A 26,080-nucleotide genomic window follows, 5' to 3' on the forward strand; every position below is an offset into this window, starting at 1 on the left:
GCCTTCTTAAATGAACAATGCAAAGAAATTGAGGAAAACAATAGAATGGGGAAGACTAGAGATCTCTACAAGAAAATTGGAGATATGAAAGGAACGTTTAGTGCAAAGATGGGCATGAAAAAGGACAAAAAAGGCAGGGACCTAACAGAAGCAGAAGAGATTAAGAAGAGGTGGCAAGAATACACAGAAGAACTATACAAGAAAGATCTTAATGTCCCTGATGTCCACGCTGGTGTGATCACTGACCTTGAGCCAGACATCCTAGAGAATGAAGTCAAGTGGGCCTTAGGAAGCATTGCTAACAACAAAGCTAGTGGAGATGACAGTATTCCAGCTGAGTTATTTAAAATACTAAAAGATGATGGTGTTAAAGTGCTGCACTCAATATGCCAGCAAGTTTGGAAAACGCAACAGTGGCCACAGGATTGGAAAAGGTCAGTTTATGTTCCAATTCCAAAGAATGGCAACGCCAAAGAATGCTCAAACTATTGCACAATTGCACTCATTTCACATGCTAGCAAGGTTATGCTCAAAATCCTACAAGCTAGGCTTCAGCAATACATGAACCGAGAACTACCGGATGTACAAGCTGGGTTTCGAAGAGGCAGAGGAACTAGAGATCAAATTGCCAACATTCGCTGGATCATGGAGAAAGCACGAGAGTTCCAGAAAAATATCTACTTCTGCTTCATTGACTATGCAAAAGCCTTTGATTGTGTGGATCACAACAAACTGTGGCAAATTTAAAGAGATGGGAGTACCAGACCACCTTACCTGTCTCCTGAGAAATCTGTATGCGGGCCAAGAAGCAACAGTCAGAACCGGTCATGGAACAACCGATTGGTTCAAAATAGGGAAAGGTGTACGACAAGGCTGTATACTGTCACCCTGCTTATTTAACCTATATGCAGAGTACATCATGAGAAATGCCAGGCTGGAAGAATCACAAGCCGGAATTAAGATTGCAGGGAGAATCATCAACAACCTCAGATATGCGGACGATACCACCCTAATGGCAGAAAGTGAAGAAGAACTAAAGAGCCTCTTGATGAGGGTGAAAGAGGAGAGTGAAAAAGCTGGCTTGAAACTCAACATTAAAAAAACTAAGATCATGGCATCTGGACCCATCAATTCCTGGCAAATAGAAGGGGCAGAAATGGAAGCAGTAACAGACTTCATTTATTTGGGCTCCAAGATCACCGCAGACGGAGACTGCAGCCATGAAATTAAAAGACGCTTGCTCCTTGGGAGGAAAGCTATGGCAAGCCTAGATAGCATATTAAAAAGCAGAGACGTCACCTTGCCGACAAAGATCCGCATAGTCAAAGCTATGGTTTTTCCAGTAGTAATGTATGGCTGTGAGAGCTGGACCATAAAAAAGGCCGAGCGCCGAAGAATTGATGCCTTTGAACTGTGGTGCTGGAGAAGACTCTTGAGAGTCCCCTGGACTGCTAGGAGGTCAAACCAGTCAATCTTAAAGGAAATCAAACCTGATTGCTCATTGGAAGGATCGATAATGAAGCTCAAGCTCAGATATTTTGGTCACCTAATGCGAAGAGAGATCTCTTTGGAGAAGACCCTGATGCTAGGAAAGATTGAAGGCAAAAGGAGAAGAGGACGGCAGAGGATGAGATGGTTAGATAGCATCACTGAAGCAATGAGCATGAAACTGAGCAAACTCAGGGAGGCAGTGAAGGACAGGAAGACCTGGCGCAATATGGTTCATGGGGTCACGAAGAGTCGGACACGACTTAACGACTAAACAACAACAACAATGGTCTTCCAGTGGTGCTCCAGATGTTTTGGGATTGCACCTAAAGTGCCTATAACTGTTGGTACTATCTGTGCTTTCTTTTGCCCTAGTCATTTACTTCTATTTGCAGGTCTTTATATTTTGTAATTTTCTCCAGTTCTTTCTTTTCTATTCTGCTGTCTCCAGGTATTACAATGTCCACTATCCAGACTTTTTTGTCTTTCTTATCAACAATTGTTAAATCTGGGGTGTTGAGTGGCAAATGCTTGTCTGTCTGAATTGTAAAGTCCCAGAGCACTTTAGCTTCTACATTTTCTATTTCTTTGCCTGTTTTGTGGTCCCACCAGTTCTTGCTTGCAGGCAAATGGTATTTCTTGCAGATATTCCAATGCACTATTGTTGATAATTTGTGATGCTGTTGTTTGTAGTCAGTCTGGGAGATCTTGCAGCAGCTGACTATGTGGTCTACTGTTTCTTCAGCTTCTTTGCAGAGGTGGCTTTTGCTGTCTGTTGCTGTCTTCTCAATTCTGGCTTTGTATGCATTTCTTCTTAAGGCTTGGTCTTGTACAGCCAGAATTAGCCCCTCTGTCTCTTTCTTCAACTTTCCTGTTCTTAGCCATTGCCAGGTCTTGTTGTTATCTGTTTTGTCTGCTAGATTTTTTTGTGTACTGGCCATGTAGTACTTTACTTTGCCATGTCTCTTTTCTATTCTTCATTTGGTCTTTCTTGTAGGCCACTTTGGTCTCTTCAGTATTCAGTAAGCCTTCATGGTGTACTAGTTTCAGTGCATCTTCTTCACTGTCTTTCAGATATTCTTCCAATGCCCTTTTTTCTTCTTCAACTGTCTGGTCTACTTGTAACATTCCACGCCCACCTATGCTCCTTGGTGAGTAGAGTCTGTCAACATCACTGATAATGATAACATGATTCATTGTTATTATTTTTCTGGTATTCCTATCCAAGGATTTTAGTTCAGCTTGAGTTCAATCCACCATCCCAGCTGTATATCTAATGACTGGAATTGCCCAGGAATAATAATAATAATAATAATAATAATAATAATAATAATAATAATAATAATAATAATAATAATAATTCGTCTGGATAGTGGACATTGCAATATCTGGAGACAGGAGAATAAAAGAGAAAGAACTGGAGAAAATCACAAAATACAAAGACCTGCAGATAAAAATAGAAAAACTGTGGCAAAAGAAAGCAAATATAATACCAATAGTAATAGGCGCCTTAGGTGCAATCCCAAAACATCTGGAGCACTACTTGATCACCATCGGCATTGACAAAATCACCATCAGTCAATTACAAAAGGCAGTTTTGCTTGAACAGCTTATATCCTGCAACGATACCTGTAACATGATCAAACAACATGGGGGCGGGGGGGGGCTCATTCTCACTGGTAGTTCTGCCTTCTTCAAAGAGAAATCCATTGTACTTCACAGGTATGTTGCTTCTAGATGTAATATAATCATTCATACAATCTAGAAATGCCCTTCCAGTTCTACATCCACAAACACATGTTACCTTTTCCTCATTACTTTGTGGCATTGGTAATAGTTTAGTTTCATGATAAGCCATGCAGAAATTTTTTGCTTCTCCCCAGGTCAAGCGTTTTGTTGTTTCTATGTAATAACAGCTGTTTTTCCAATACCACCATCCAGGATCTTTTGGACATCTGAGATGAATCACATCTGAAAAATAAACAGCTATGGCAACAACTAAGCAATAACACAATATTTACAGAGTTTTTGCTGCTGTTGTTTTATAAATACTGATACAGTAAATTGTCCTTAACTACCCAGTAACATGAAAACATTAAGCATCTGATAACTCAAAAATAACTTAATAATTGATGGAAGTCAACTTCTGAAAAATGTTTTTGCTCAAGATAACCAAATTCAATGTTGATGATTTAACTCCTTTATATTGCAAGTCAGGAATCTGTCTTGAAAGCTATAAAACCTCATACATGGAAGACCTCAGGAGTTTAATTATAATTGCAGCAAATCTGTATGACGGATTGCTTCCTGATGGTAATCTATAGCTATCTTGTATTTCAAGTTTAAAATCAGGTGCAAGTCATTCTTGTAAACAATTTCCCACATATAATAGTAGAGCATTTCATTTTCTGTATACATAGAGATTCGTGAGTTTTAAATTTTTTCTGGTGAGTCGCCCTTGAGTGAATTAGTTTTCAAATCTGTAACTAGTTTGGCATGAGATTGCTCCTTTGCTTCTGAATTCTGCAAGCAAGTTTCCTAAGAAAAAACAGGGTTTTTTCCAAAGTATCTAACTCCTTCTAAAATTTGAACATCTAATTTTTAGCATCTTTCACTTCTTCATGAATCCCAGTTTGCAAATCCATAAATTGTTCCTAGAATCTTTACACACTGATTTCAATTTAACTATTACCCATCTCAAAGCTCGTTAGAGAAATCTCCTGAGAATAACATAGAATACAGGTAGTCCTTGACTTATGACCATTCATTTAGCAACCATTCAAAGTTACAACAGTGTTGAAAAAGGTGACTTATGACCGGTCCTTACACTTATGACTGTCACAGTGTCCCTGTGTTCACGTGATCAAAATTCAGGTGCTTGGCAACCGGCATGTATTTAAGACAGTTGCAGCGTCTCGGGATCACATGATTGCCATTTCCAACCTTCCCAAGCAGCTTCCAACAAGCAAAATCAATGGGGAACTGCATGATTCACTTAACAACCACATGATCCACTTAATGACCACCACAAAAATTGTCGTAAAATTGGGTGTGGTCACATGACACCTCGCTTAACAACTGTGTTGCTTAATGACAAATTTCCGGTCCCTATTGTGGTCATAAGTTGAGTCAAGGAAACAAATGGATCATTGAACAAATCAACTCAGAGTTCTCACTTGAGACACACATGACCAGATTCAAATTATAATACTTCAGATACATTATGTGAAGAACTAGCTCTTTGGAGCAGTCTATAAAATTGGGAAAGGTAGAAGGAAAGAGAAGAAGAGGATGACCAGCAGCAAGGTGAATGAACTCCATTACAGAGATGGTGGGTGTATCATTGGAAGACTTGATGGACCAGGTTGGGGACAGATCATTCTGAAGAAAATTTATCTATGTGGTTGCTAAGAGTGAACACTGACTTGACGGCACTTAATCAATCAATCATCTCAAAGCCCATTATTTCTTCTCGCGCAAGAGTATAGACAGGTAAGTCAGGAGTTAATATTGCTCTATCCATTTCAGCAGATCCAGGAGAGGTAGCTGGTATAGACCCGAAAGATTCAGCAGAATCCAATAAATTCTCCATCATTCCAGGGCTCATGCCTCCCTGTTCACTACAGTATAGGTAGAGTTGAGGTAAAGAGGTGCAGTTTTCTTAGCTTCATGAGGCATTTTGTAGCCTTTAGTTGTTAATATGTTATTGTATCTGGGCTATTAAAATAAATTTCAGAAAGCAGGGCATAAATAACTCACCACTGAACAGGTTACTTAAGTAAATCCTCCACAGGGGGGATATAAAGTGAGAAAAGTAATTGCTTAAGCTGCCATTAGACCGGAAGTTGTCAGGGCCCTACTACAACTACTGATTCTTCCTCAGTCATACTTTGATGCAGATTTTAGTGTTGTGATAAATTGGAATACTACAATAATGCTAAAATAAGACATTACACTTGTCAGCAATGCCTCACTATACTTTACACTGGACCTCCAGACAGTCTCTATGGAAAGAATCTAACACAAATCTGACAAGAGAAATGGCAGTATGCAAAAACATGGGGGTGGGGTGGGGACAGTGACTCACAGCAAAAAAAAAAAAAAAAATTAAGAGGACAGAAAACTTTCAGATTCTTAAAAGTGATAGAAGTGAAGGACGGTAGAATGCTTTTTCTTTTTTTTAAATTTAAAACAGATATATTTTCAAAAAAGATGATGATGTTGATGATTTTATCCTGCCCATTTATCCCACCAGCTCTTTATTTATTTACTTATTTTTGTGTGTGTGTGTGTGTGCACGTCAACTCAAGTTGTGAACATACCGAATACTCCTGCCTATTTTCCCCACAACAACCCTATGAGGTGGGTTGGGCTGAGAGACAAAAAAGGAAAGAAAGTAAAGTAATACGTGAAAAAAAAGTGCAAAGAAAGAGAGAAGAAGAGAAAAGAAAAAGTTATAAAGAAGTGGCTTCTGATCTTCTTAACAGCAGTTACAAGTACATTTATATTTTACCCTCTCTTTCTAAGGTTATAACGTAATTGCTTTCTTTCCATAGTCTACCCTTTCTACTTATCAAACCCATAAATCACAAGTTCATTTTTTCTTTTTTTTCAGCAAAAAGTCCATAACAGGTTTCCAGTCACTAAGGGAGGCCTAGAAATTATAGTCTCCTCAGCCAGCACCTTAACCATTACACCAAACTGGCTCTCTAGTTTGTATTCTATTGTCAGCCTTGCGAGGTAGTCCAGACAAGAAACACATCTAAAAGTACTAACTCCATCTTTATTGTAAGGTTTCATTAACAGAATTTTGCAAGTCTGAAAGTACATCTGTTCCCCCCTCGCTTTTACAATCCAAGAAACTGGGGAGGGCCTCTTCTAAGATGTTTGCTACATCCACATTCATTCTGTGGGTTTAACTTCTCTTATCTGACCCTTGTCCAGTCTTTAGCTCTTCCTCCTGTCTCCCAAGGCCATTCCCACATACCATTACATATATAGACATGTATAATGTCTATAAATGTGCAGCTAGCTACTACAATTGTACAACTGATGTTCAATATAACATTAATAAAAGATAGCAAACAAAGTACACTTGAGCTGTTTTCATATAAACTTGGAGAATATGCAGCAATGGCAAAACTAATAGAAGTTTAACTAAATTCAAGCAAGAATGGCTTCCATATACATTACACATTACACAAGGCCAATACAGACATTAAGAGCATGGTTTCTAAAGCTTACACCAATACATATGGATCAAGAACAAAAAAGGGGGAAATCAAAAATCAAATACAGTATTTATCTATATTATTTTTAGTGATGTTTTTCTTTTTTCCCTTTCCTTTTTTCCCTTTTTCTTTTCTTTTTAATATTTATAAACAACAATATAGTGGAGACTTTGTTACTAAGGTAAAAATTCATATTTATTTTTTCCTTTTATAATGGTGGAATGATTTCAGTGACAATGTGTTAAGAGAAGTGAAAGGGGGGAAATTGAGGCCACATAGAAAAAGATTGTAGTATCACAGTGGGAACAAGAAATGCAACATTGAGTTAGTATATTGAATATGGGGAACAAACAAAAAGAACTAGTAAAGAAAGAACTTTATGCCTGATAAACAGTGTGATAGCAATATATCTGATACTGCTGAGTACTAAGCAGAAGCACTATGGGTTGACAGCTCTGGAGGAGGCTGTAACTGGAGGTGCATGTATGACAGGGGGGCTACAGGCTTGGGCATGAACCACTTTGGATAGGGGGAAGGGGAAGGCTTTGGAGAGGTGAGGGCAGGCTGCAACATCCCAGTAGTGACGAGTATGGGGAGATATGGTGGGAGACAAGAGGTGGCTCACAGGGACCGTGCCAGAGGTATATTGTTCCTGTGGGACCTTCCAGCCACTCAAGCTCATTCCTGGGCCCCGAATGGCACACCTTCAAGGCCCTGGGTTGTCAGCTGATGCTGCTGCATGCCAGGTCAGTCTGTAATAAGGCCACCTTCATCCATGACTTGATCATGGATGAGAAAGCTGATCTGGCGTGTATTATGGAGACCTGGCTGGGAGAGAGGGAGGAGTTCCCCTTTCTGAGATATGCCCAGCTGGGTTCCGGGTGTGGCAGTGCTTTGGGGGCTGCACTGGTTGCCAGTGTGCTTCTGAGTGCAATTTAAGGTGTGGTTGTCACCTTTAAAGCACTTCATGGCTTGGGACTGGGTTACCTGAGGGACAGTCTTTTCCCAGTTGTTTCTACCCATCCAATCTGGTCCAGCAGGATGGGCATGCTCCAGGTTGCATTAGCCAGGAGATCTGCCTTTTGTGCCATAGCACTTGCCCTCTGGAACATCCTCCCTCCTGAGATTATGATGACCACAACCCTGTTGGTCTTTCGGAATGCCTTGAAGACCTGTCTGGGTGCCTAGACCTGAGGTTCTGAGTGCGTGAAGGGCCCCATTTCCTGGCTATGTTGACACAGATGGATTATAATATCTACTGGCTGCTATCTATATTTAATTTCTTTTTTGTAATATGTTTTAATTGTTTTAATTGTTTTTATGATTGTTTGCCACCCAGAGTCACTGATTTGAGATGGGCAGCTCTATAAATCAAATCAAATCAAATCAATCAATCAATCAATCAATCAATCAATCAATCAATCAATCAGAGAATCTTCCAGAAAACAACAAAAGATCAGGAGCAAATACAACAGAAAAAGAGCTTTCCTCTGTGAAATAAACATTTAGTTAAAGCAGAAAAACCAGTTGGAGACAGTGCCTTAGAGGCCTGAAGCAAAAGAGATGATTAACATCATCAAAATAAGCAGACATATTGCAGTTGAGCCCTTTTCACTTCTTTTCCTGAATAAAATGCCAGTTTAGTGGAGAGGACAGATGCCAGATTATAGGAAGCTCAGAAGGGCATAGAAAAAGAAGAATTAAGCAGCACATTCCAATTGGTGCAAGTTAGAAGCAAAGAATGCATCAAAGAATATCTTTTTTTCAGAATGGAAGAAATAGTGACATGAGCTGAAAGATAGAAAGATGTATAGATTAACCCACTCAGTTAGGTTGAAGGGTCAAGCAGTAGGGAAATGGTTCATTCTCTCATTCTCACCTGAGGATTTCTTCCACTAGGGCCTTATTTTAAAGACTTGTACCTACTGATAGCTCATAGGGATATGCCACTAGTCCATACACCCTACTGCACAGCTGGTTCCCTCAGATATGCTGCTGCTTACTCAAAGATGAGGAAGATCATATTCTGAACCGATTTGGCATTAAATAATTTCAAAATCAGACTGGAAGGTACCATGGTATAGCTATTCAAATCCTGAGAGATGAGGACAGTTGGAAGGAGCATGGCTTTCAAATATCCCTCCTTCCCAGACTACTTCACTGCAGGATTCCAGTTGAGGGATAATAATAACAAAAACTAATTAATTCCTCACAGCTGCTTCCTCCTTCTGCTACATCTATATAAGGGAGAGAAAATTAAATTGTGTACCTTGTTGACAATCACTTCTTAAGCGGTCTTCATTACATTGCTCATTTTCTGCACATTGTCCATTTAATGGATTACAACTTTCAGTTCCATTACAGCTGCAAATCATGCCACACTCTGCACCATAAAAACGTAGTGCACATGCTGCCAAAAAATGTTTAAAAATTAAATGTCCCAGAATGGTAGCTAATTATAATGTCATACTATCCCCCTCCCTGACACAAGTTTTATAACAGACATAGTCACCAAAATACTCCAAGGCTATCTATAGATCTCTGCTGAAAGGAAGGACTAAGTTGAATTATTATAAATTTCCATTTTCATGAGGCTAGCCACAACCAGACTGTTCTGTGCCTGACCGTTTTTTCCCCCTCTCACAAAGCTAAATAAGCTATCTCTTCCCGAGCAGCTTTTCTCCATGGCACAGTGCTTCCCTAATAAGTGCTACCCACAGGTTAATAAGCTACATACTTCCAATTTGGGATAGCGCTATAGAACAGGTCTCTCACTTCTCTCTTCATTAAAGGGCTTTCAAACTCCTGAATTATCAGATTCTGTGGATAAGTACTTTGTTTACTGGGTAATTAAATTTTTTTTATTACATGTCATCTTGCTTCTAACAAGCTATTGGCATGGCAACTAAATCTGAACAATCAATAGTTTAAATCTTACTGCATCACTATCTGCTGAGGCAGGAAAGATGGCAGAGGAGGATTCTTCTTCTAACTTGTTAAAAGAGATTCTGGCTTAGCTGCAAGCTATGAAGCCAATTCAACAAGATTTGGCTGAGCTTAAGAATGATCTAAAGCAGATGCAAGAAAAAAATGGCTAGATATGAAGATCGATTACATGCCCACGAGACCATAGCTCAAGCCAGTCATAATATTTTGGATAAACAAATTACTTAGCTAGAATCTCAACTACAATAGGAAAAATCTATGTGTGATTGGTATTGAGAACCCCCCTCTAACCCAGTCAAATCTGGCTGAATTTATGGAGGATTTTTTTTCAGAAAGCTCTTCTCTTTAGGAACAGACTTTCCAGTTGAGATTGAACATATGTTTAAAATTCCTCTGATGAGACAGAAGACTGGAACTAGTTCAATACCATTATTGTGCAGTTCCTTCATGTTACCATAAGAGATGAGATTTTATATATATTTCACCAGGAATCAGTAAAGCCTCCACTGAAGTGGGGTTCCAGCCAAGGTAAGATAAGAATGTTTACAAAAGCCCAAAATGTTGCTAGATCAGCACAACTCCAATATTTCATGTGCTTTCCAGCAACATTCTGCATTAAATATCAAGATCAAGTACACAAATTTGACAATCCTTTGAATGCAGAGGCCTTTATCCTATCATTGAAATCTGCTGATGGAAAAACCTGATTCTGTCTCACTAAACATAGCAATGGTTAAGGGAGAAGTCTAAGGCAAGCCCCCTTTTAAAAGACTCTTCAGTTTTCACTTTTTTTTCTGTATTCTTGCCAACCTCATGATAACGAGTCTGGGCGTATTGCCAACTTAAGTTTTATTTCTATATTTTTCACGTTAGTTTAAATGAATAATTTGAAGCTGTTATGTACATTTACTTATAATAAGAGAGATAAGCTACAGTGTTATCCCACTGATAAGTTGTGTATTTCTATTTCTTTATCTGTTTATTTTTAAGATTCTTTCCAGTTTTTATAACAATGTTACTTCCTTGTTCCATTTTCTTGCACTTAACCATGTTTTTCTATTTTCTTTTAAGTATAGATTCTATATATATGTAATACAATGCTATTTGAATATTAATTTGACTTCCTATGCAGGTTATACATCTGTGAGCAATATTAGAAAATATGATAAATATTTAACTAGAGAAAAGTTCATCACCAGATGTTTGTCAATAGGTACAGGTTATAAAACAAAATGGTAGTGGGAGAATATTGGTAAGTGGGCCAAAACAAAATTAATGAAGTTAGTTAGCACTAATGTGAAAGGGCTAGAGATTCCAAAAAACAAAATGTAATCTTAGCATATTTAAAATTGTTAAGGGCAGACATTGTTTATTTACAGGAGACACATTTAATGGAACAAGATAAATCTGCATTAATGAAAGATCGGGTGGGACAGGTTTACCTCACAGATACCTCAACAAAAGCTAAAGGTGTGGTCATTCTGGTTCGAAAAGGGTTTTCAATTGATGTACAACAGGTTATTACTGATGTGAATGGCTGTTATTTAATTTTATGTGCTAAAATAGCAACCCCTTCATGGATCACTGCCTTGTTGTGGCGAAGGGGCTTGCGTAACTCAGTGAAGCCATGAGCTATACCGTGCAGGGCCACCCAAGACAGACAGGTCATGACAGAGAGTTCTGACAAAATGTGGTCCACTGGAGAAGGAAATGGTAAACCACTCCAGTATCCTTGCCAAGAAAACCCCATGGACAATGTTAAAAGGCTAAAAGATATGACACTGGAAGATGAGCCCCTCAGGTCGGAAGGTGTCCAATATGCTACTGGGGAAGAGCGGAGGGCATTTCCAAGTAGCTCCAGAAAGAGTGAAGCGGCTGGGCCAAAGCTGAAAGGACGTTCAGCTGTGGATGTATCTGGAAGCGAAAAGAAGGTCCGATGCTGTAAAGAACAATATTGTATAGGTACCTGGAATGTAAGATCTATGAACCAAGGCAAGCTGGATGTGGTCAAACATGAGATGACAAGATTGAACGTCGACATCTTGGGAATCAGCAAATTGAAATGGACAGGAATGGGTGAATTTAATTCAGGTGACCATTATATCTACTACTGTGGCCAAGAAACCCTTAGAAGAAATGGAGTTGCACTCATAGTGAATAAGAGAGTGGGAAAGGCAGTAATGGGGTACAACCTCAAAAACGACAGAATGATCTCAGTGCGTATCCAAGGCAAACCATTCAATATCACAGTAATCCAAGTCTATGCCCCAACCACTGATGCCGAAGAAGCTGAAGTTGACCGGTTCTATGAAGACCTACAACACCTTCTAGAACTGGCACCAAAAAAAGATGTCCTTTTCATCATAGGGGATTGGAATGCTAAAGCAGGAAGTCAAGGAGTAATCGGAATAACAGGCAAGTTTGGCCTTGGAGCACAAAATGAAGCAGGGCAAAGGCTAATAGAATTCTGTCAAGAGAACAAGCTAGTCATAGCAAACACTCTTTTCCAACAACACAAGAGACGACTCTACACATGGACATCACCAGATGGTCAATACCGAAACCAGATTGATTATATACTTGGCAGCCAAAGATGGAGAAGCTCTATACAGACAGCAAAAACAAGACCAGGAGCTGACTGGCTCAGATCATGAGCTTCTTACTGCAAAATTTAGGCTTAAATTGAAGAATGTAGGGAAAACCACTAGAACATTCAGGTATGACTTAGATCATATTCCTTGTGAGTACACAGTGAAGGTGATGAATAGATTTAGAGGATTAGATTTGGTAGACAGAGTGCCTGAAGAACTATGGACGGAGGTCTGTAACATTGTACAGGAGGCAGCAACTAAAACCATCCCAAGGAAAAAGAAATGCAAGAAAGCAAAATGGCTGTCTGATGAGGCATTACAAATAGCTGTGGAAAGAAGGAATGTGAAAAGCAAGGGTGAAAGAGAAAGATATAAGCAACTGAATGCAGATTTCCAGAGAATAGCAAGGAGAGATAAGAAGGTCTTCTTAAATGAACAGTGCAAAGAAATTGAGGAAAACAATAGAATGGGAAAGACTAGACATCTCTTCAAGAAAATTGGAGATATGAAAGGAACGTTTAGTGCAAAGATGGGCATGATAAAGGACAAAAAAGGCAGGGACCTAACAGAAGCAGAAGAGATTAAGAAGAGGTGGCAAGAATACACAGAAGAACTATACAAGAAAGATCTTAATGTCCCTGATGTCCATGCTGGTGTGGTCACTAACCTTGAGCCAGACATCCTAGAGAGTGAAGTCAAGTGGGCCTTAGGAAGCATTGCTAACAACAAAGCTAGTGGAGATGACAGTATTCCAGCTGAGTTATTTAAAATACTAAAAGATGACGGTGTTAAAGTGCTGCACTCAATATGCCAGCAAGTTTGGAAAATGCAACAGTGGCCACAGGATTGGAAAAGGTCTGTTTACGTTCCAATTCCAAAGAAGGGCAATGCCAAAGAATGCTCAAACTATCGCACAATTGCACTCATTTCACATGCTAGCAAGGTTATGCTCAAAATCCTACAAGCTAGGCTTCAGCAGTACGTGAACCGAGAACTACCGGATGTACAAGCTGGGTTTCGAAGAGGCAGAGGAACTAGAGATCAAATTGCCAACATTTGCTGGATCATGGAGAAAGCATGAGAGTTCCAGAAAAATATCTACTTCTGCTTCATTGACTATGCAAAAGCCTTCGATTGTGTGGATCACAACAAACTGTGGCAAATTCTTAAAGAGATGGGGGTACCAGACCATCTTACCTGTCTCCTGAGAAATCTGTATGCGGGCCAAGAAGCAACAGTTAGAACCAGTCACGGAACAACCGGATGGTTCAAAATAGGGAAAGGAGTACGACAAGGCTGTATACTGTCACCCTGCTTATTTAACCTATATGCAGAGTACATCATGAGAAATGCCAGGTTGGAAGAATCACAAGCCGGAATTAAGATTGCAGGGAGAAACATCAATAAACTCAGATATGCAGACAATACCACCCTAATGGCAGAAAGTGAAGAAGAACTAAAGGGCCTCTTGATGAGGGTGAAAGAGGAGAGTGCAAAAGCTGGCTTGAAACTCAACATTAAAAAAACTAAGATCATGGCATCTGGACCCATCAATTCCTGGCAAATAGATGGGTTAGAAATGGAAGCAGTAACAGACTTCATTTATTTGGGCTCCAAGATCACTGCAGATGGAGACTGCAGCCATGAAATTAAAAGACGCTTGCTCCTTGGGAGGAAAGCTATGGCAAACCTAGATAGCATATTAAAAAGCAGAGATGTCACCTTGCCGACAAAGATCCGCATAGTCAAAGCTATGGTTTTTCCAGTAGTAATGTATGGCTGTGAGAGCTGGACCATAAAGAAGGCTGAGCGCCGAAGAATTGATGCCTTTGAACTGTGGTGCTGGAGAAGACTCTTAAGAGTCCCCCGGACTGCTAGGAGGTCAAACCAGTCAATATTAAAGGAAATCAACCCTGATTGCTCATTGGAAGGACTGATAATGAAGCTCAAGCTCAGATACTTTGGTCACCTAATGCGAAGAGAGGACTCTTTGGAAAAGACCCTGATGCTGGGAAAGATTGAAGGCAAAAGAAGAAGAGGACGGCAGAGGATGAGATGGTTAGATAGCATCACTGAAGCAATGAGCATGAAACTGAGCAAACCCAGGGAGGCAGTGAAGGACAGGAAGGCCTGGCGCAATATGGTTCATGGGGTCACGAAGAGTCGGACACGATTTAACGACTGAAGAACAACAAAATAGCAAAGACTGCAATAGCTATGGATAATGTTTATGGACCTAATTTAGATTCTCCTATTATGTGTCATGAAAGTTTTCAAGATTTGAATGAGTGTATCTATGATGAAGTGGTAATAGGAGGAGATTTTAATGAAATATTGGATCCAGAATGATAGAAACACACCGGTTCGAAGAAAACAATCATTAGTAAGGGAAACAATTAAGACCTATATTGAAGAATTGAGTTTAATAGGCTCTTGGTGTTCGATGCATCCAACTAAAAGAGAACATACATTTTATTCAAATGTGCACCAGAATTTTTTTAGGCTTGATTATTTCTTAATATCATCGACTCTATATAATCAAATTCAAGAATGTAATATAGACCTCTGTTATGTATCAGATCATAGTGCAATTACTTTGAATTGTGTGTTTCAGAAACTGGTTAAGGCATCAGGAAATTGGTATTTCAATGTTTCTTTGTTGAATGATAAAGAATTTGTACAACAATGGAGGTAGAGACTTTGCAATACTTTGATTTGAACATCAAGTGCCTGAATGGGAATGGGAAGCATATAAATCTTATATCCAAGATCGAATTATTGCTTATGCATCATAAAAAAATAAGATTAAAAATAAAAGGGATAATAATTTGAAAAATTAATTGAAACATTTATGGGCATAGATGGTTAGAAGCCCATCTGCTACCATGTATAGAGAAATATAGAAGAAATATGAATTAAAAGTTAATAAGCTACACTCTATGACTTTAATTAATTAATTAGTACCCTCTGGTGCAGCTTGCACTGCTACCTGCAACTGACAAAATCCCTGCCTTGACCTTAATAAGTTAATAGCTCATGGCTTTCCCTTCCAGAGTGTCTCATGGCTTGCCGACACCAGCATAGTAGACAAATAGCGGGTGCTATTGCATTCCTTTCAATGAGAATCTTCTCTTGTGTGCCTGTTTACTCATTTGTAATCCCTTCCTCTCCAACGTATGTAACAATAAGCATTAATTTCCTTCTGGTTAGTCAATCCAGCACCAGGGTGAGTGCTCCAAAGAGGAGGAGTGGGGTAAAGGGCTACAAGATCTGCCCCACCAATCTGACTTCCTTGTGAGTTGAATTCTGGAGACTGTTCTCGCTACTCAGGCTCATTGCAGCATTTCGAGGAAGGACCCCCTAGTGCTGTGAATATACTCAGGGACATTTTGTTAATAAACTTTCATAAAAGTTTGCTGCCATCCTGGCATATCCCTTAGTATTCTCATACTTTGGTATCCGTCCTGCAAATTCTGAATTAAGCACTGATACACAAAATAGAGGCAATAGAGGCTATGCTAAATCAGTGTAGAAACAAAAAGCTATGAAAGATTGTCACAATGAAGCAACAGAAAATAATCTCTTGTCGATTCACGAATTAGATGGACCATTCCCAGCAGGCAATTGTGTGTTTCCTATTAAATGACCAAGATTTTAAAGTCTCTAGGAGAGTGGGCAAATTTTTTGCCACAGCAATGACCATCAGAATCTGCTGGGCCTGAAAATAGCATAGGTGTGCTTACCTTCTGCTATGAATAGGCTTTTAACCTGTCATTTTGCATTTTAACATTGCTTTCTTCTTTTTTGGTCTATTATAAATTCTTTACTAAATAAATTATGACCACCCACCATCCATTGGGGATTTGGGCTTATGATATACAAATTATGATTAATTTATGTGATGGTTTATTAATCCTCAAAATAAAATCCCAAGTAGATGTCCAGTGTGGCATACATACCACTTTTCAAATACGCTGTGTAGATATTTGCAAAGGATCCATTGATAAGCACCAATCGGTTTGCAAGTGATGTTACATAAGTAGTTCTTATCCTCTGAATTCCAGTACAATTTTTTCTTTCAGCTCTACAATGTTGAAAGGCTGCACTTAATGATGTGTGGTTGACTGATTTACTACCTTTGGTAATGCCAACAAGGAAATAGCCATCAAATTTGCGGAAATCCTTTGTTTCTACAATGTGAACAAATTTGATTTGGAGAATTAACCATGCTGTTTATAGCAAATCTTAGTTAAGTAAGCAATTCCTTAAACATATTAGTCTTAGAGTGCTTTTATCACCACTTCTTCCATTTCAGAAATGTGTAGGATTTCTATATGGCAAGATGATTTTAGGGACAAGATCTAAAAAATGATGGCAAACTATGTGTTATATTATTGTGTCTAGAGGGGCAGATGGTTTTGATAAAACCTATGACCAAACTCCTGTGATTTTAATAACAATAAAATAAACAGAAATTCAAAAAGTGCAACTTCTTCTGGCACAAAAACAGAGATAGGGACCACTTTATCATCAGAATGTCTGCATGCCAAAGTATTGCAAAAGGTAGAAGAAATTCACTAGTATAACAATGTTGGTACTATTTAATTTTTAAAATAAAAGGTGCTCCAAGCTGAATACTATCTTCCTAGATGCCAAAGATATAAACTTGAGTCCAGTTATAGAGGGATGAGAGGAAAAGGTATTCTCTCCTAGTATTCAGAACTAAGACTGAAAATCGATTCTAGATTAAGAGAATAATTAGGAAATATGGTTTCTTCAACACCATGATGAAAGAAGAGGAAATGAGAAAAAAGAAAAGAATATCATAATGAACATTAACAACATTAATCTAAAAAATTCAGTAACAAACAGAACATGATAAACAATAAGCATTTTGTGACAAAAATCAGGAAAGGAACCTGCAGTGGATGGTGAGAACTTGACATCAGCCTACACACATAGTCCTCGCTTAGTGACCACAATTGGGACTGGCAACTCCATCACTAAGCGCTGCAGTCACTAAGTGAAATACCACATGACCATGACAGGCTTATGACTTCACTTGCCCTTCAGTTGTTAAGCAAAACATCACATGACTGTGACTTATGATTTTACTTCTGCCTTCTTTATTAACAAGAGTTAATGAAGGACAGAAGTGGCAATCACAAGACTGCGGGACACTGCAATGATTGTAAATGCGTGCCATTTGTGAAGTGCCTGAATGGCAATCACATGACTGCAGGATGCTGTGACAATCATAAATGCAAGGATTGGTTGCAAAGCTTTTTTTTTTTACACTGCCGTAACTCTGAACAGTTGTTAAATGAGGCAGTTGGCAAGTGAGCACTACCTATAATTTGAATACACCAGGAAGATCAGAGATTTACCCAGAGTAGGGTTGATTTAGGGGCTCAAGCTGCTAAGGTGGGAAGGTACTGGGTTGACTGACAGTGTCACAGGGTGGACCCATGAAGAAGACAACTACTTAGTGGTGTTCCAAGGTATTGGGTGGGCTGACAAAGTCCAGATATAGGCCCACAAACATTTGTGTGAGTGGAAAGGGAAGAAAGTGTGTACAGATAAACTCCTAGCTCAAGTTGCGCATAACAACATAAAGAATATTTGTCTTCAAATGTATTTGATTGTTTGTCATTTTAATAACATTCTAAAGATTTGCAAATTACTGTGCCATAATAATTGTATTAATAAATTTAACTATCTTACAATATATTTAAACTCAGTGGATATTTTATGATATGAAAGTTCTTATAATTTTTCACATAAATCTGCAACATTAAATCACCTTACCTTCTTCTTTTCTCTTGCAAATCCATAAGTTTTCCCATATACATCCAGTTCCTACCACTGAACCTTCAGGAATGATCAGATATGCGCAGCACTTCCAAAAGAATGTCCACAATTTCTTATGTAACCTCAATTTCAAGCAGAATAGTTATTATTTTAGAAAATGGATTACAAAGTATAAAATAAGGTAGCCCAGGGAAACAACAAGCTCACAATACAATAATGAAAATCAATCTTCTCAATTTTCAATCATTGAAACTATAATATATGTTAACCTGTGCCATAAGGAGCTCAGGAACCAAATGTTAAAAAGCAATGTAGACAGAGGAGGGGTGGGGGGAAGATCTCAGTAAACCAATGAGAGCAAGGCAGAATTTAAATTTAAATTAAATTAGATTTAGAAAAAAACTATTCTGTTAAAGTTTAAATGTTATTATGGCATAAGTATTTAACTTACCATTCGAAATCTGAATTTGAAGCAGTAGCATACGACCACCGCACATAGGTACAAAATCTAATCCCATTAAGACCAATCCAGTAAGTTCCTCCAGGCAGTACAGATAGAAGGAATTTCTTACAAGAGATAGAAATTGGAGAAATTTTTTTTGAAACATTGCATATCAGTTTTAAAAAAAAAACCTTAAAAAAAACATGATCATGATTGGTATTTCCCACTGAAATTGCTTCCTGGGAAATCCAGTGTTATACTGTATAAGAAAAGACAGCCATGTGAAAGCCCAGTTATACCTTTTCAGGTTTACTGGTTATCCAGAGAAGGTCTGTGTTGCTATACCGTCTGCACATGCTTCTTGCCTGTTGCCATTTTTTATTTTCTCCTTTATGGATGTAGTAACAGCTGCCATGCCAATACATCCAATTATCCTCCTCAGGACACCTTCCACCAATCAAGGTTCCTAAAATGTAAATACAAAAATAAAATCAGACCCAGTTTAAAATTGATTTGCTAGAGGTAGGCTTGGGGTTTTCCCTGAGGATCTGGTGGGTGGTTTAGCCAAGGCTCTAGTCACTGGCTGGAATGGGCGGATGGCTGAGGTGTTGGATCTTATTGCACCTATGTAGCCTCTCCCTGTGCACTGATCCCAGGGTGGACCTTGGTTTATTAAGGAGCTCCATCAGATGAAGAAGACACAGCTGGAATGCTGTTGGAGGAAGACTTTAAGAGAGTTTGACCAGACACAAGTAAGAGCCCATATTAGGGATTACCTGATGGCGATAAAGGCTACGAAATGTCAATACTTCCCTACCCTTACAGGTAGTCCTCGTTTAGTGCCTGCCTGGTACAGTGAGTGTTCACAGTTACAATGATGATGAAAAAATAACTTTGCAACCAATCCTCACATTTATGACCTTTGCAGGTCTATAAAGCAAGGGAAAGCTGAAGTAAGAACATAAGCACAGTGGCGGTTCACTTAGTGTCTGCTTCACTTGATGACTGAGTTGCTGGTCCCAATTGTGGTCACTAAATGAGGACTACCTGTATTACATCTGCTGATAGTTTCCATCTGGATTTAACATCTCTTTCATCTTTGTCTATTTTTGTTTTGTGCTGTTTCCTTGTTTTTAAGTGTTTTTAATAATTTGTAATCATGGTTGCTGGGAGTTGGGTAGCATATAAATTTAATAAATTATTATGATTATGATTATATATCATAAAAAAACTTTCTTTTGGCAACTAATACTGATCACTTGATTAGGTTAATGTACTTAACTCATCTCATCCAGCTTCTTTGCCTACCCAAAATGTAACAATTAAGTTTATATTCATCCATGATTCTCCATTTCACAAGTGCCATACAGCTTGGATCCTGTTCTGCTGTTCAATCCCATTAATGTATTAGAGTGAAGGCAGTCTGCTAAAGAAAGCTTCAACTTTCTATTCCACAAGTGATTAATTGATTAATCAACTAAGTCAGACAACAAGGGGGCTGTTGGAAGGGTTCTTTGGGCCTACAGAAACCAAGGGCTAGGTGAACTAGACAGAAATTTACAGGGTGAACTAGAGAGAACTCTTTGTAGGGTTGCCTAGCAAATAACCTTTTGTAGTGAGCATGATGGATTTTGAGCTTAATTAACTATATGATTAATATTCAGTCTTAGTACACACAAACCCTATGGAACAATAACAACCCCCCACCCCCCAAGATTAGGATGGCCCTGAACCTGCCGGCTTTTCAAAGAACACTAACAACTTGGCTCTTCCACCGGGCATTGGGCCAGGATGTTGGTTGAGACCATCTGTCTGTATTTTGTGTTAGATTGTTATTATGTGGGTGCAATATGTTTGCTCTTTTTTTCACTTTCAATTACTGTGAGCTGTCCATGGTTGTACCCCAGTAGGCAGCCATATAAATGGAATGAATAAATACATAAATAAAATCTGAATTCACAGATGCATGGAAATATAACAGCATTGTACTGCTAGGGTGCAGAGGAGTGTGGCAAAGATATGCAGGAGCCTGACGAAAGTGAAGACGAAAGAGGAAACTCAGTTGTAGGAAAGGGTAAGGCATGAGGAAGAAACTCAAAATAACTCTGCCTTGACTACCTTTGGTATAAGAGGGTGCAGAGGGAAGCTCTGGCAGGCTTTCAAGATTCTGTTATTATACCCTAAAACACTAAAATAGCCTTCCTGGAATCCTTGTGATGCCAGTTTTCTGACCTGGCCTTTTTCAAAGGCATGACACAGGGTAGACTGAAACAATGATGTGCCAAAGTATGTGCCAGATGAAGATCAAAGTATGGTAAGAGTAGCAAGAGCCAGCCAGGACATGCACTTCCAAGACCAAGAACTGCTCAAGAACCACTAGACTTTCCCCTAAATTCTGTTATTAACTGTAACAATTTTTCATTACAAGGTTGAGCATTAAGGGTTATAAAATAGGAGACAAAAAAGAGCTCTAAGTTTCTGTGTTTGTGAGCATAAAAGCTTCTCTATTCTATAGCTTGCTTTTTGCCTGCTCTTTTTTACACCTGGAAGTCTTTTTGGAATCAAGGGGTTACAAGAAAACTTTTGGTAACGATATGATTACTAATTTAGATAACCTCCCTGCTTAAATTCATTTGGAAAACTATGTTGATCAGCAGTGCGTACCTCTAATTAGTTGTGCTGGAATTGAGACATGTACTGTATTTAAGCTGTGATTCATTAAACCTATGCAACTGCTGTTCTGTGTACTGTTGCTTTCTGTGGTGATTATGGCGACAAAAATCTGACAGGAAAGGATTTTCTATGTTTTCCCCCTTCTAAGAGGAAGTATTGGCAACAAAGGTTTAAATCTGCAGCCTTAATATATAAATGCTAGTAAGATGGAAGCTGTATATCCCACAAATAGCAAGGGAAGGTCTCTTACAATAGTCTGCCAAATAGCTATTAGAGCTGTGCAGGAAAAAGTTGCTTTGGAAGACAAAGAGACATTCATGTTGCACGTGTCTGCAAATGTTTAAGAGCTGTGTAAGCACACACTTGGGAAGAGATGCTGCTTCTCTGAAAACCTACAGATAGGTGCTGTGTTCTGCACAGTTGGAAGCATGCTCTCGAATTTGAAGCATTACACATTCTATATATAAGCATGCAACAATAACACTCTCAGAGGGTTTTGAAAGCATCAGTGTCTGCTGCAAGATATAATCAAACTAAATCATTTAATCTATGTGTGTTTGTGTGCATGGATATGGACAGATAGATCCTTACTAAAACACATGCCTTTCAGAAAACATTTCCCCTAGGAAACTTTTTAACAAAATTCCTCAAGGGAGGAGAGGCTGTATATCTCTATTTTCACAATGGATGCATCTTTATTAAGCAAACTTAGTGAAGACTGAATGTTTGTTGTTGTTGTTTAGTCGTTAAGTCGTGTCCGACTCTTCGTGACCCCATGAACCATATTGCGCCAGGCTGAATGTTTATCATTGTTTAAATAGCAATGTCATTCACGAGCAATTCCTAGATAAAAGAGTAAAGAAAAAAAACTAAAGGTAGTAAATACTTCCAGGAAACTGGACATAAGGGTGCAGCTGAACTGGGACTAAGGTTTATATGAAGAATATTTTTCTTCAACAATTACTACGTTAGAAAAGGCATCATTCTCCTTCATATTTGAATTTCAATAAAGTTTGTCCAATATTTATTCTTTGCAGTACAGTCCTAGGACACAAAATATATCTTTTGCACTAGAATAATAAAAGTATGAATTTTCATACAATTATCTCCTGCTTGGTGCAGGAATCCACTAAACCAATCCACCTCTAATATGAAATCCTCCAACGAGAAGCCCATAATTGTTCTACTTTTTAATAGATCTTGCCCTCAGGAAATTCCTCCTAATATTCAATTTGAATCTCCTTCCTTTTCATTTGAGTCCTTTGGTGCTTGTCCTGTTCTGTTTCAACAGAAAACAAATCTGTTCCCTCTTGCATGTGACACTGTTTTCGATATTTATAGACTGCTCTCATATCTCTCCTTAGTCTTCTCTTTTGCAAAGCTAAACATCTACAGCTCTGTTCAATGTTCCTCATAGTGCTTGCCTTCCAGACCCTTATTATCCCGGTTGCTCTCCATGTCTCTTTTGAAGAGTCTAACTATGCAAAGTGGTTAACTGATAAACAGGTAAACTTGGAAAAGGTAAGGATGACATGCCATTCCTAATATGATGTCTTATAAATCTCATTACATGTGCATCTGAATGCTAACACCATGAGAGACGGTTTGGTGTAATGGTTAAAGCAGCAGACTAGAAACTGTGAGACCATGAGTTCTAGTCCTGCCTTAGGTATGAAGCCAGCTGGGTGACTTTGGGCCAGTCACTCTTTTTCAGCTCTAGGAAACAGGCAATGGCAAACCACTTCTGTAATCTTGCCAAGAAAAATGCAGGGACTTGTCCAGACAGTCACCAGGAGTCAATACTGACTTGAAGGCAGTGTTGCCTATATATATTTTCTTGGACAGCATGGTGTTTTTCAAGACCAATGCTGGTCTTGAGGTGTTTAGGAGGCTCACTGCTCTCTTTTTGCATTGTATCTAGTAAGTTACCTAAAGGTGATTAGAAAGGTCTGATAAATTTCAAAATACCTCAGACACTATAGGGATCCTAAGTATTACCTCAGAAGCATATTCTGAGAATGAAATGTTTTTACAAGTGCTGATTTAGTAAAATTGTTTTTTTTTTTACAGCGGATATGATAACTAGAATGACCAGATCTATACTGCAGACGGTAAAAGCAATCATAGAAATGTAGACTCTAACAAACAGCATAACAGGATCTTTTACCAAGGATTCCTGAACAGAGCCTATAAATATGAAAAAGTATTTGAATCCTGAGGTTGTTTTGGACATTTTATTCCTGGTTATGATAAATGGGCCTTTTGCTGGTAAAATTTGGAAATAAAGTGTTCAGCAGATTACAAGCAATTCTAAGTTATCATTACGATGATACATTGTAAAAAGGGTAATATGCAGCCACTTTATCGTAAACTGCTGATTTCTCCTACAAAATATTATAGAATAATATTCAGAATGTCCCACAGAGATCATTTACTCCAAATCCCTGCTTGGTGCAGGATCTGCTAGAGCCTTTCAGACAGATGGCCATCTTAACAGTGAAGGGGAACATACCATTTCGGAAGGTAGCCTATTCCATTGATTGCCAGCTTTTATCATCAGGACGGTAACAATTTCCTAATTTCTAACTAAAACTATTTCTGAACCCTTAGGTTCTGGTCCTATCTTTAGATGGCTAGGGTGAGTTGTATCTCCCCCTCAGTTTTCCCTTCTGCAGGGTAAACATACACAGTGATTTTAACTGTTTCCAATCCCCTCACCATTTGGGTAGCCCTTTCCTCTAAACTGTCAAAGGCCTTTTTTAGACTACAGTACCCCAAAGTGGACACAGTATTCCAAGAGGGCCCTGACCTGGGATAATCTGAACTTTATGCTCCTATTAATACATCCCCCCATCCCAATTTATCTTTTTAGCAGCTGCATCACAGCTTATGCATATTTTGTGATCTACTAGAACACTGAGATCCTTTTTACATGTTGTACTGTCAAGCTGGTTATTTACTTACTGTAAATAGCCTATACCTGAATTTCAATTTGACTTCATTTGTTACAACTCATATACCCCTCTAATCTAAACAGGACTCTGAATGGCTTCCATTCTTGAATACAGAAAATTACAACAATCAATGCAGCAACAAAAACAAACAAAAGCAACCCACTGCCCAGCAACAGCACACAGAATCCATTATATAAGGATCTCTTCATATCTGTCCCAAGATGGCTTGGAACAGACAGGTTTTAATGGCTTTACAAAACATCAACAGATTTCAACATTATGCTTTTAATTTTGCTCAGCATGTTTAGCCACTTTCCCGAGATGATAACTTCAGCTCAAATCAGAAAAGTATTAAAGCCAAAGGTAGGAAATTCCTACATCATAGTTCTAGTGATATTCAGATTCTTATAGTCATATTCAGAAAGTGTGAAGGGAAAAAACCCAGATAAGTCCCTACATCACCTTTTTTGCAAGTGAAAGCAGGATCATTTTTGTTGCAGAACACGCTATCTCCACACAACCCTGTATGTGGGTTACATGGTATGTCACCATCACACTTGGGACACATACGTTCACATGTCTCCCCATATCTTCCAGCAGCACAAACTATTAAAGAAGTAAAACGTTATATTAAAGTACAGAGATTGCTTCTGTAATTCACACAATAATAAACATTTGCAATGCTAGAAAAGAATATATTGTGTGCCTATGAGGAAGGGGGAGGTTTGTGGCTCATACTAAATACATTTTTCAAGGAAACTATTTAATAAAAATTATTCAGGACACAATATTTATGAAATCTGAATCATTCATGCATAGATCTGGCATTATTTATTTATATTTCAAATTTGTCACCACTCATCTCAGGGCAGAGCGACTCTGGGCGGTTATGTGATAATGTTTGTTATGCTCATTTTAATTCTTTGTTACTTGTTGTCCTGCAGTCTCCCTCATATCAAAGATATAATAGTAAACTTCTTTGGGCTGGGACCTATTCTGTAATTATTAACTGTGAAACTTATACACACAGGCACTCATAGCACACGCACACACACTTTTCATTTACATTACATATGCACATCCATTCAAACAGCACTCACACACAGGATAGCCATAAGAGAGAAGCTTTAACATTTCCCCTATCCTCACTACTGAGAATTGCATTTTGTTCAGAACATTGCCTCCCATTGTGCCTGTTTTAGCCTCACTTCTGATAATGCTGAAGTTACTGAAATATTGTTGCTAGTACGGCAGGCTGCTTACATCCTGCATAGCATTCAACAGTCATTCTGGCAACGCTGTGAGAGGGGCAGAGAGTATAAGAAATCATTACTGTAATTAGAAGGCAGTATCTTATTTTGGGACAGTCAGTCCCAAACTGACAGGAAACCTTGGTAGGTTGAAGGTCTCAAACAAGACATTTAGAAAAAGCACACACTAATCATTTTGCCATGTTAATCCCTGCAGACAAAAACAAATTATAAAGAATTGTATACATATTTCCACTGCATACTTGATTTGATCCAGGTTATCACTGTTTTTTCTCTAGTATTATATAGGTCCATACTAGTGTGCATCAAGAAATCTTTTCCAGCATGTGTCACTCCAGTACATGTTTTCAAGGCTAAACAGGCCTGCTTAGCTTGAGCCAAGGTAGAATATTTAGCAGCTGTTCCATCAGGCAAATAAAATGCTCTTCCATCGTATCCCACAAAGAGATCAACAACTGTTAAAAATAAAAGCAACCATCAAGTAAAACAATTTTGATAAAATATTAACATGAATTAACATGCAGCTGATCAATGTGCAACCCGCAATTCATGCATAGGTAAGTACAGCCTGTGGATAACAATCTGACTGGGGGGGAGTGGGGAGAACAAACCTAGAAGAACAAGCTGCTTAAGTTTTTATAGATATGTGTATGTAGAGGGAAACTTATTTTTA

At 38.6% G+C, this 26,080-nt stretch overlaps 1 protein-coding gene across 1 annotated transcript in view; it reads right to left on the reverse strand.

The window, feature by feature from the left end:
* The window catches only part of LOC112542749 (uncharacterized), a 147,622-nt gene that overhangs the window by 26,306 nt on the left and 95,236 nt on the right, over positions 1–26,080 (reverse strand). The window contains exons 29-36 of the mRNA XM_088134340.1: positions 25,650–25,862; positions 24,599–24,742; positions 18,809–18,975; positions 18,519–18,634; positions 18,065–18,189; positions 16,216–16,446; positions 8,989–9,129; positions 3,293–3,459 (exon numbers count right to left, since the gene is read on the reverse strand). Of these exons, the coding sequence (XP_087990466.1) occupies positions 3,293–3,459; positions 8,989–9,129; positions 16,216–16,446; positions 18,065–18,189; positions 18,519–18,634; positions 18,809–18,975; positions 24,599–24,742; positions 25,650–25,862 (1,304 nt within the window). The remainder of the gene's footprint in view (positions 1–3,292; positions 3,460–8,988; positions 9,130–16,215; positions 16,447–18,064; positions 18,190–18,518; positions 18,635–18,808; positions 18,976–24,598; positions 24,743–25,649; positions 25,863–26,080) is intronic.

This window comes from Python bivittatus, unplaced genomic scaffold (genome assembly GCF_059951505.1).
Source record: "Python bivittatus isolate LINGU-HERP-01145 unplaced genomic scaffold, Pbiv_v1 ctg000080_np1212, whole genome shotgun sequence".
Classification (NCBI taxonomy): domain Eukaryota; kingdom Metazoa; phylum Chordata; class Lepidosauria; order Squamata; family Pythonidae; genus Python; species Python bivittatus.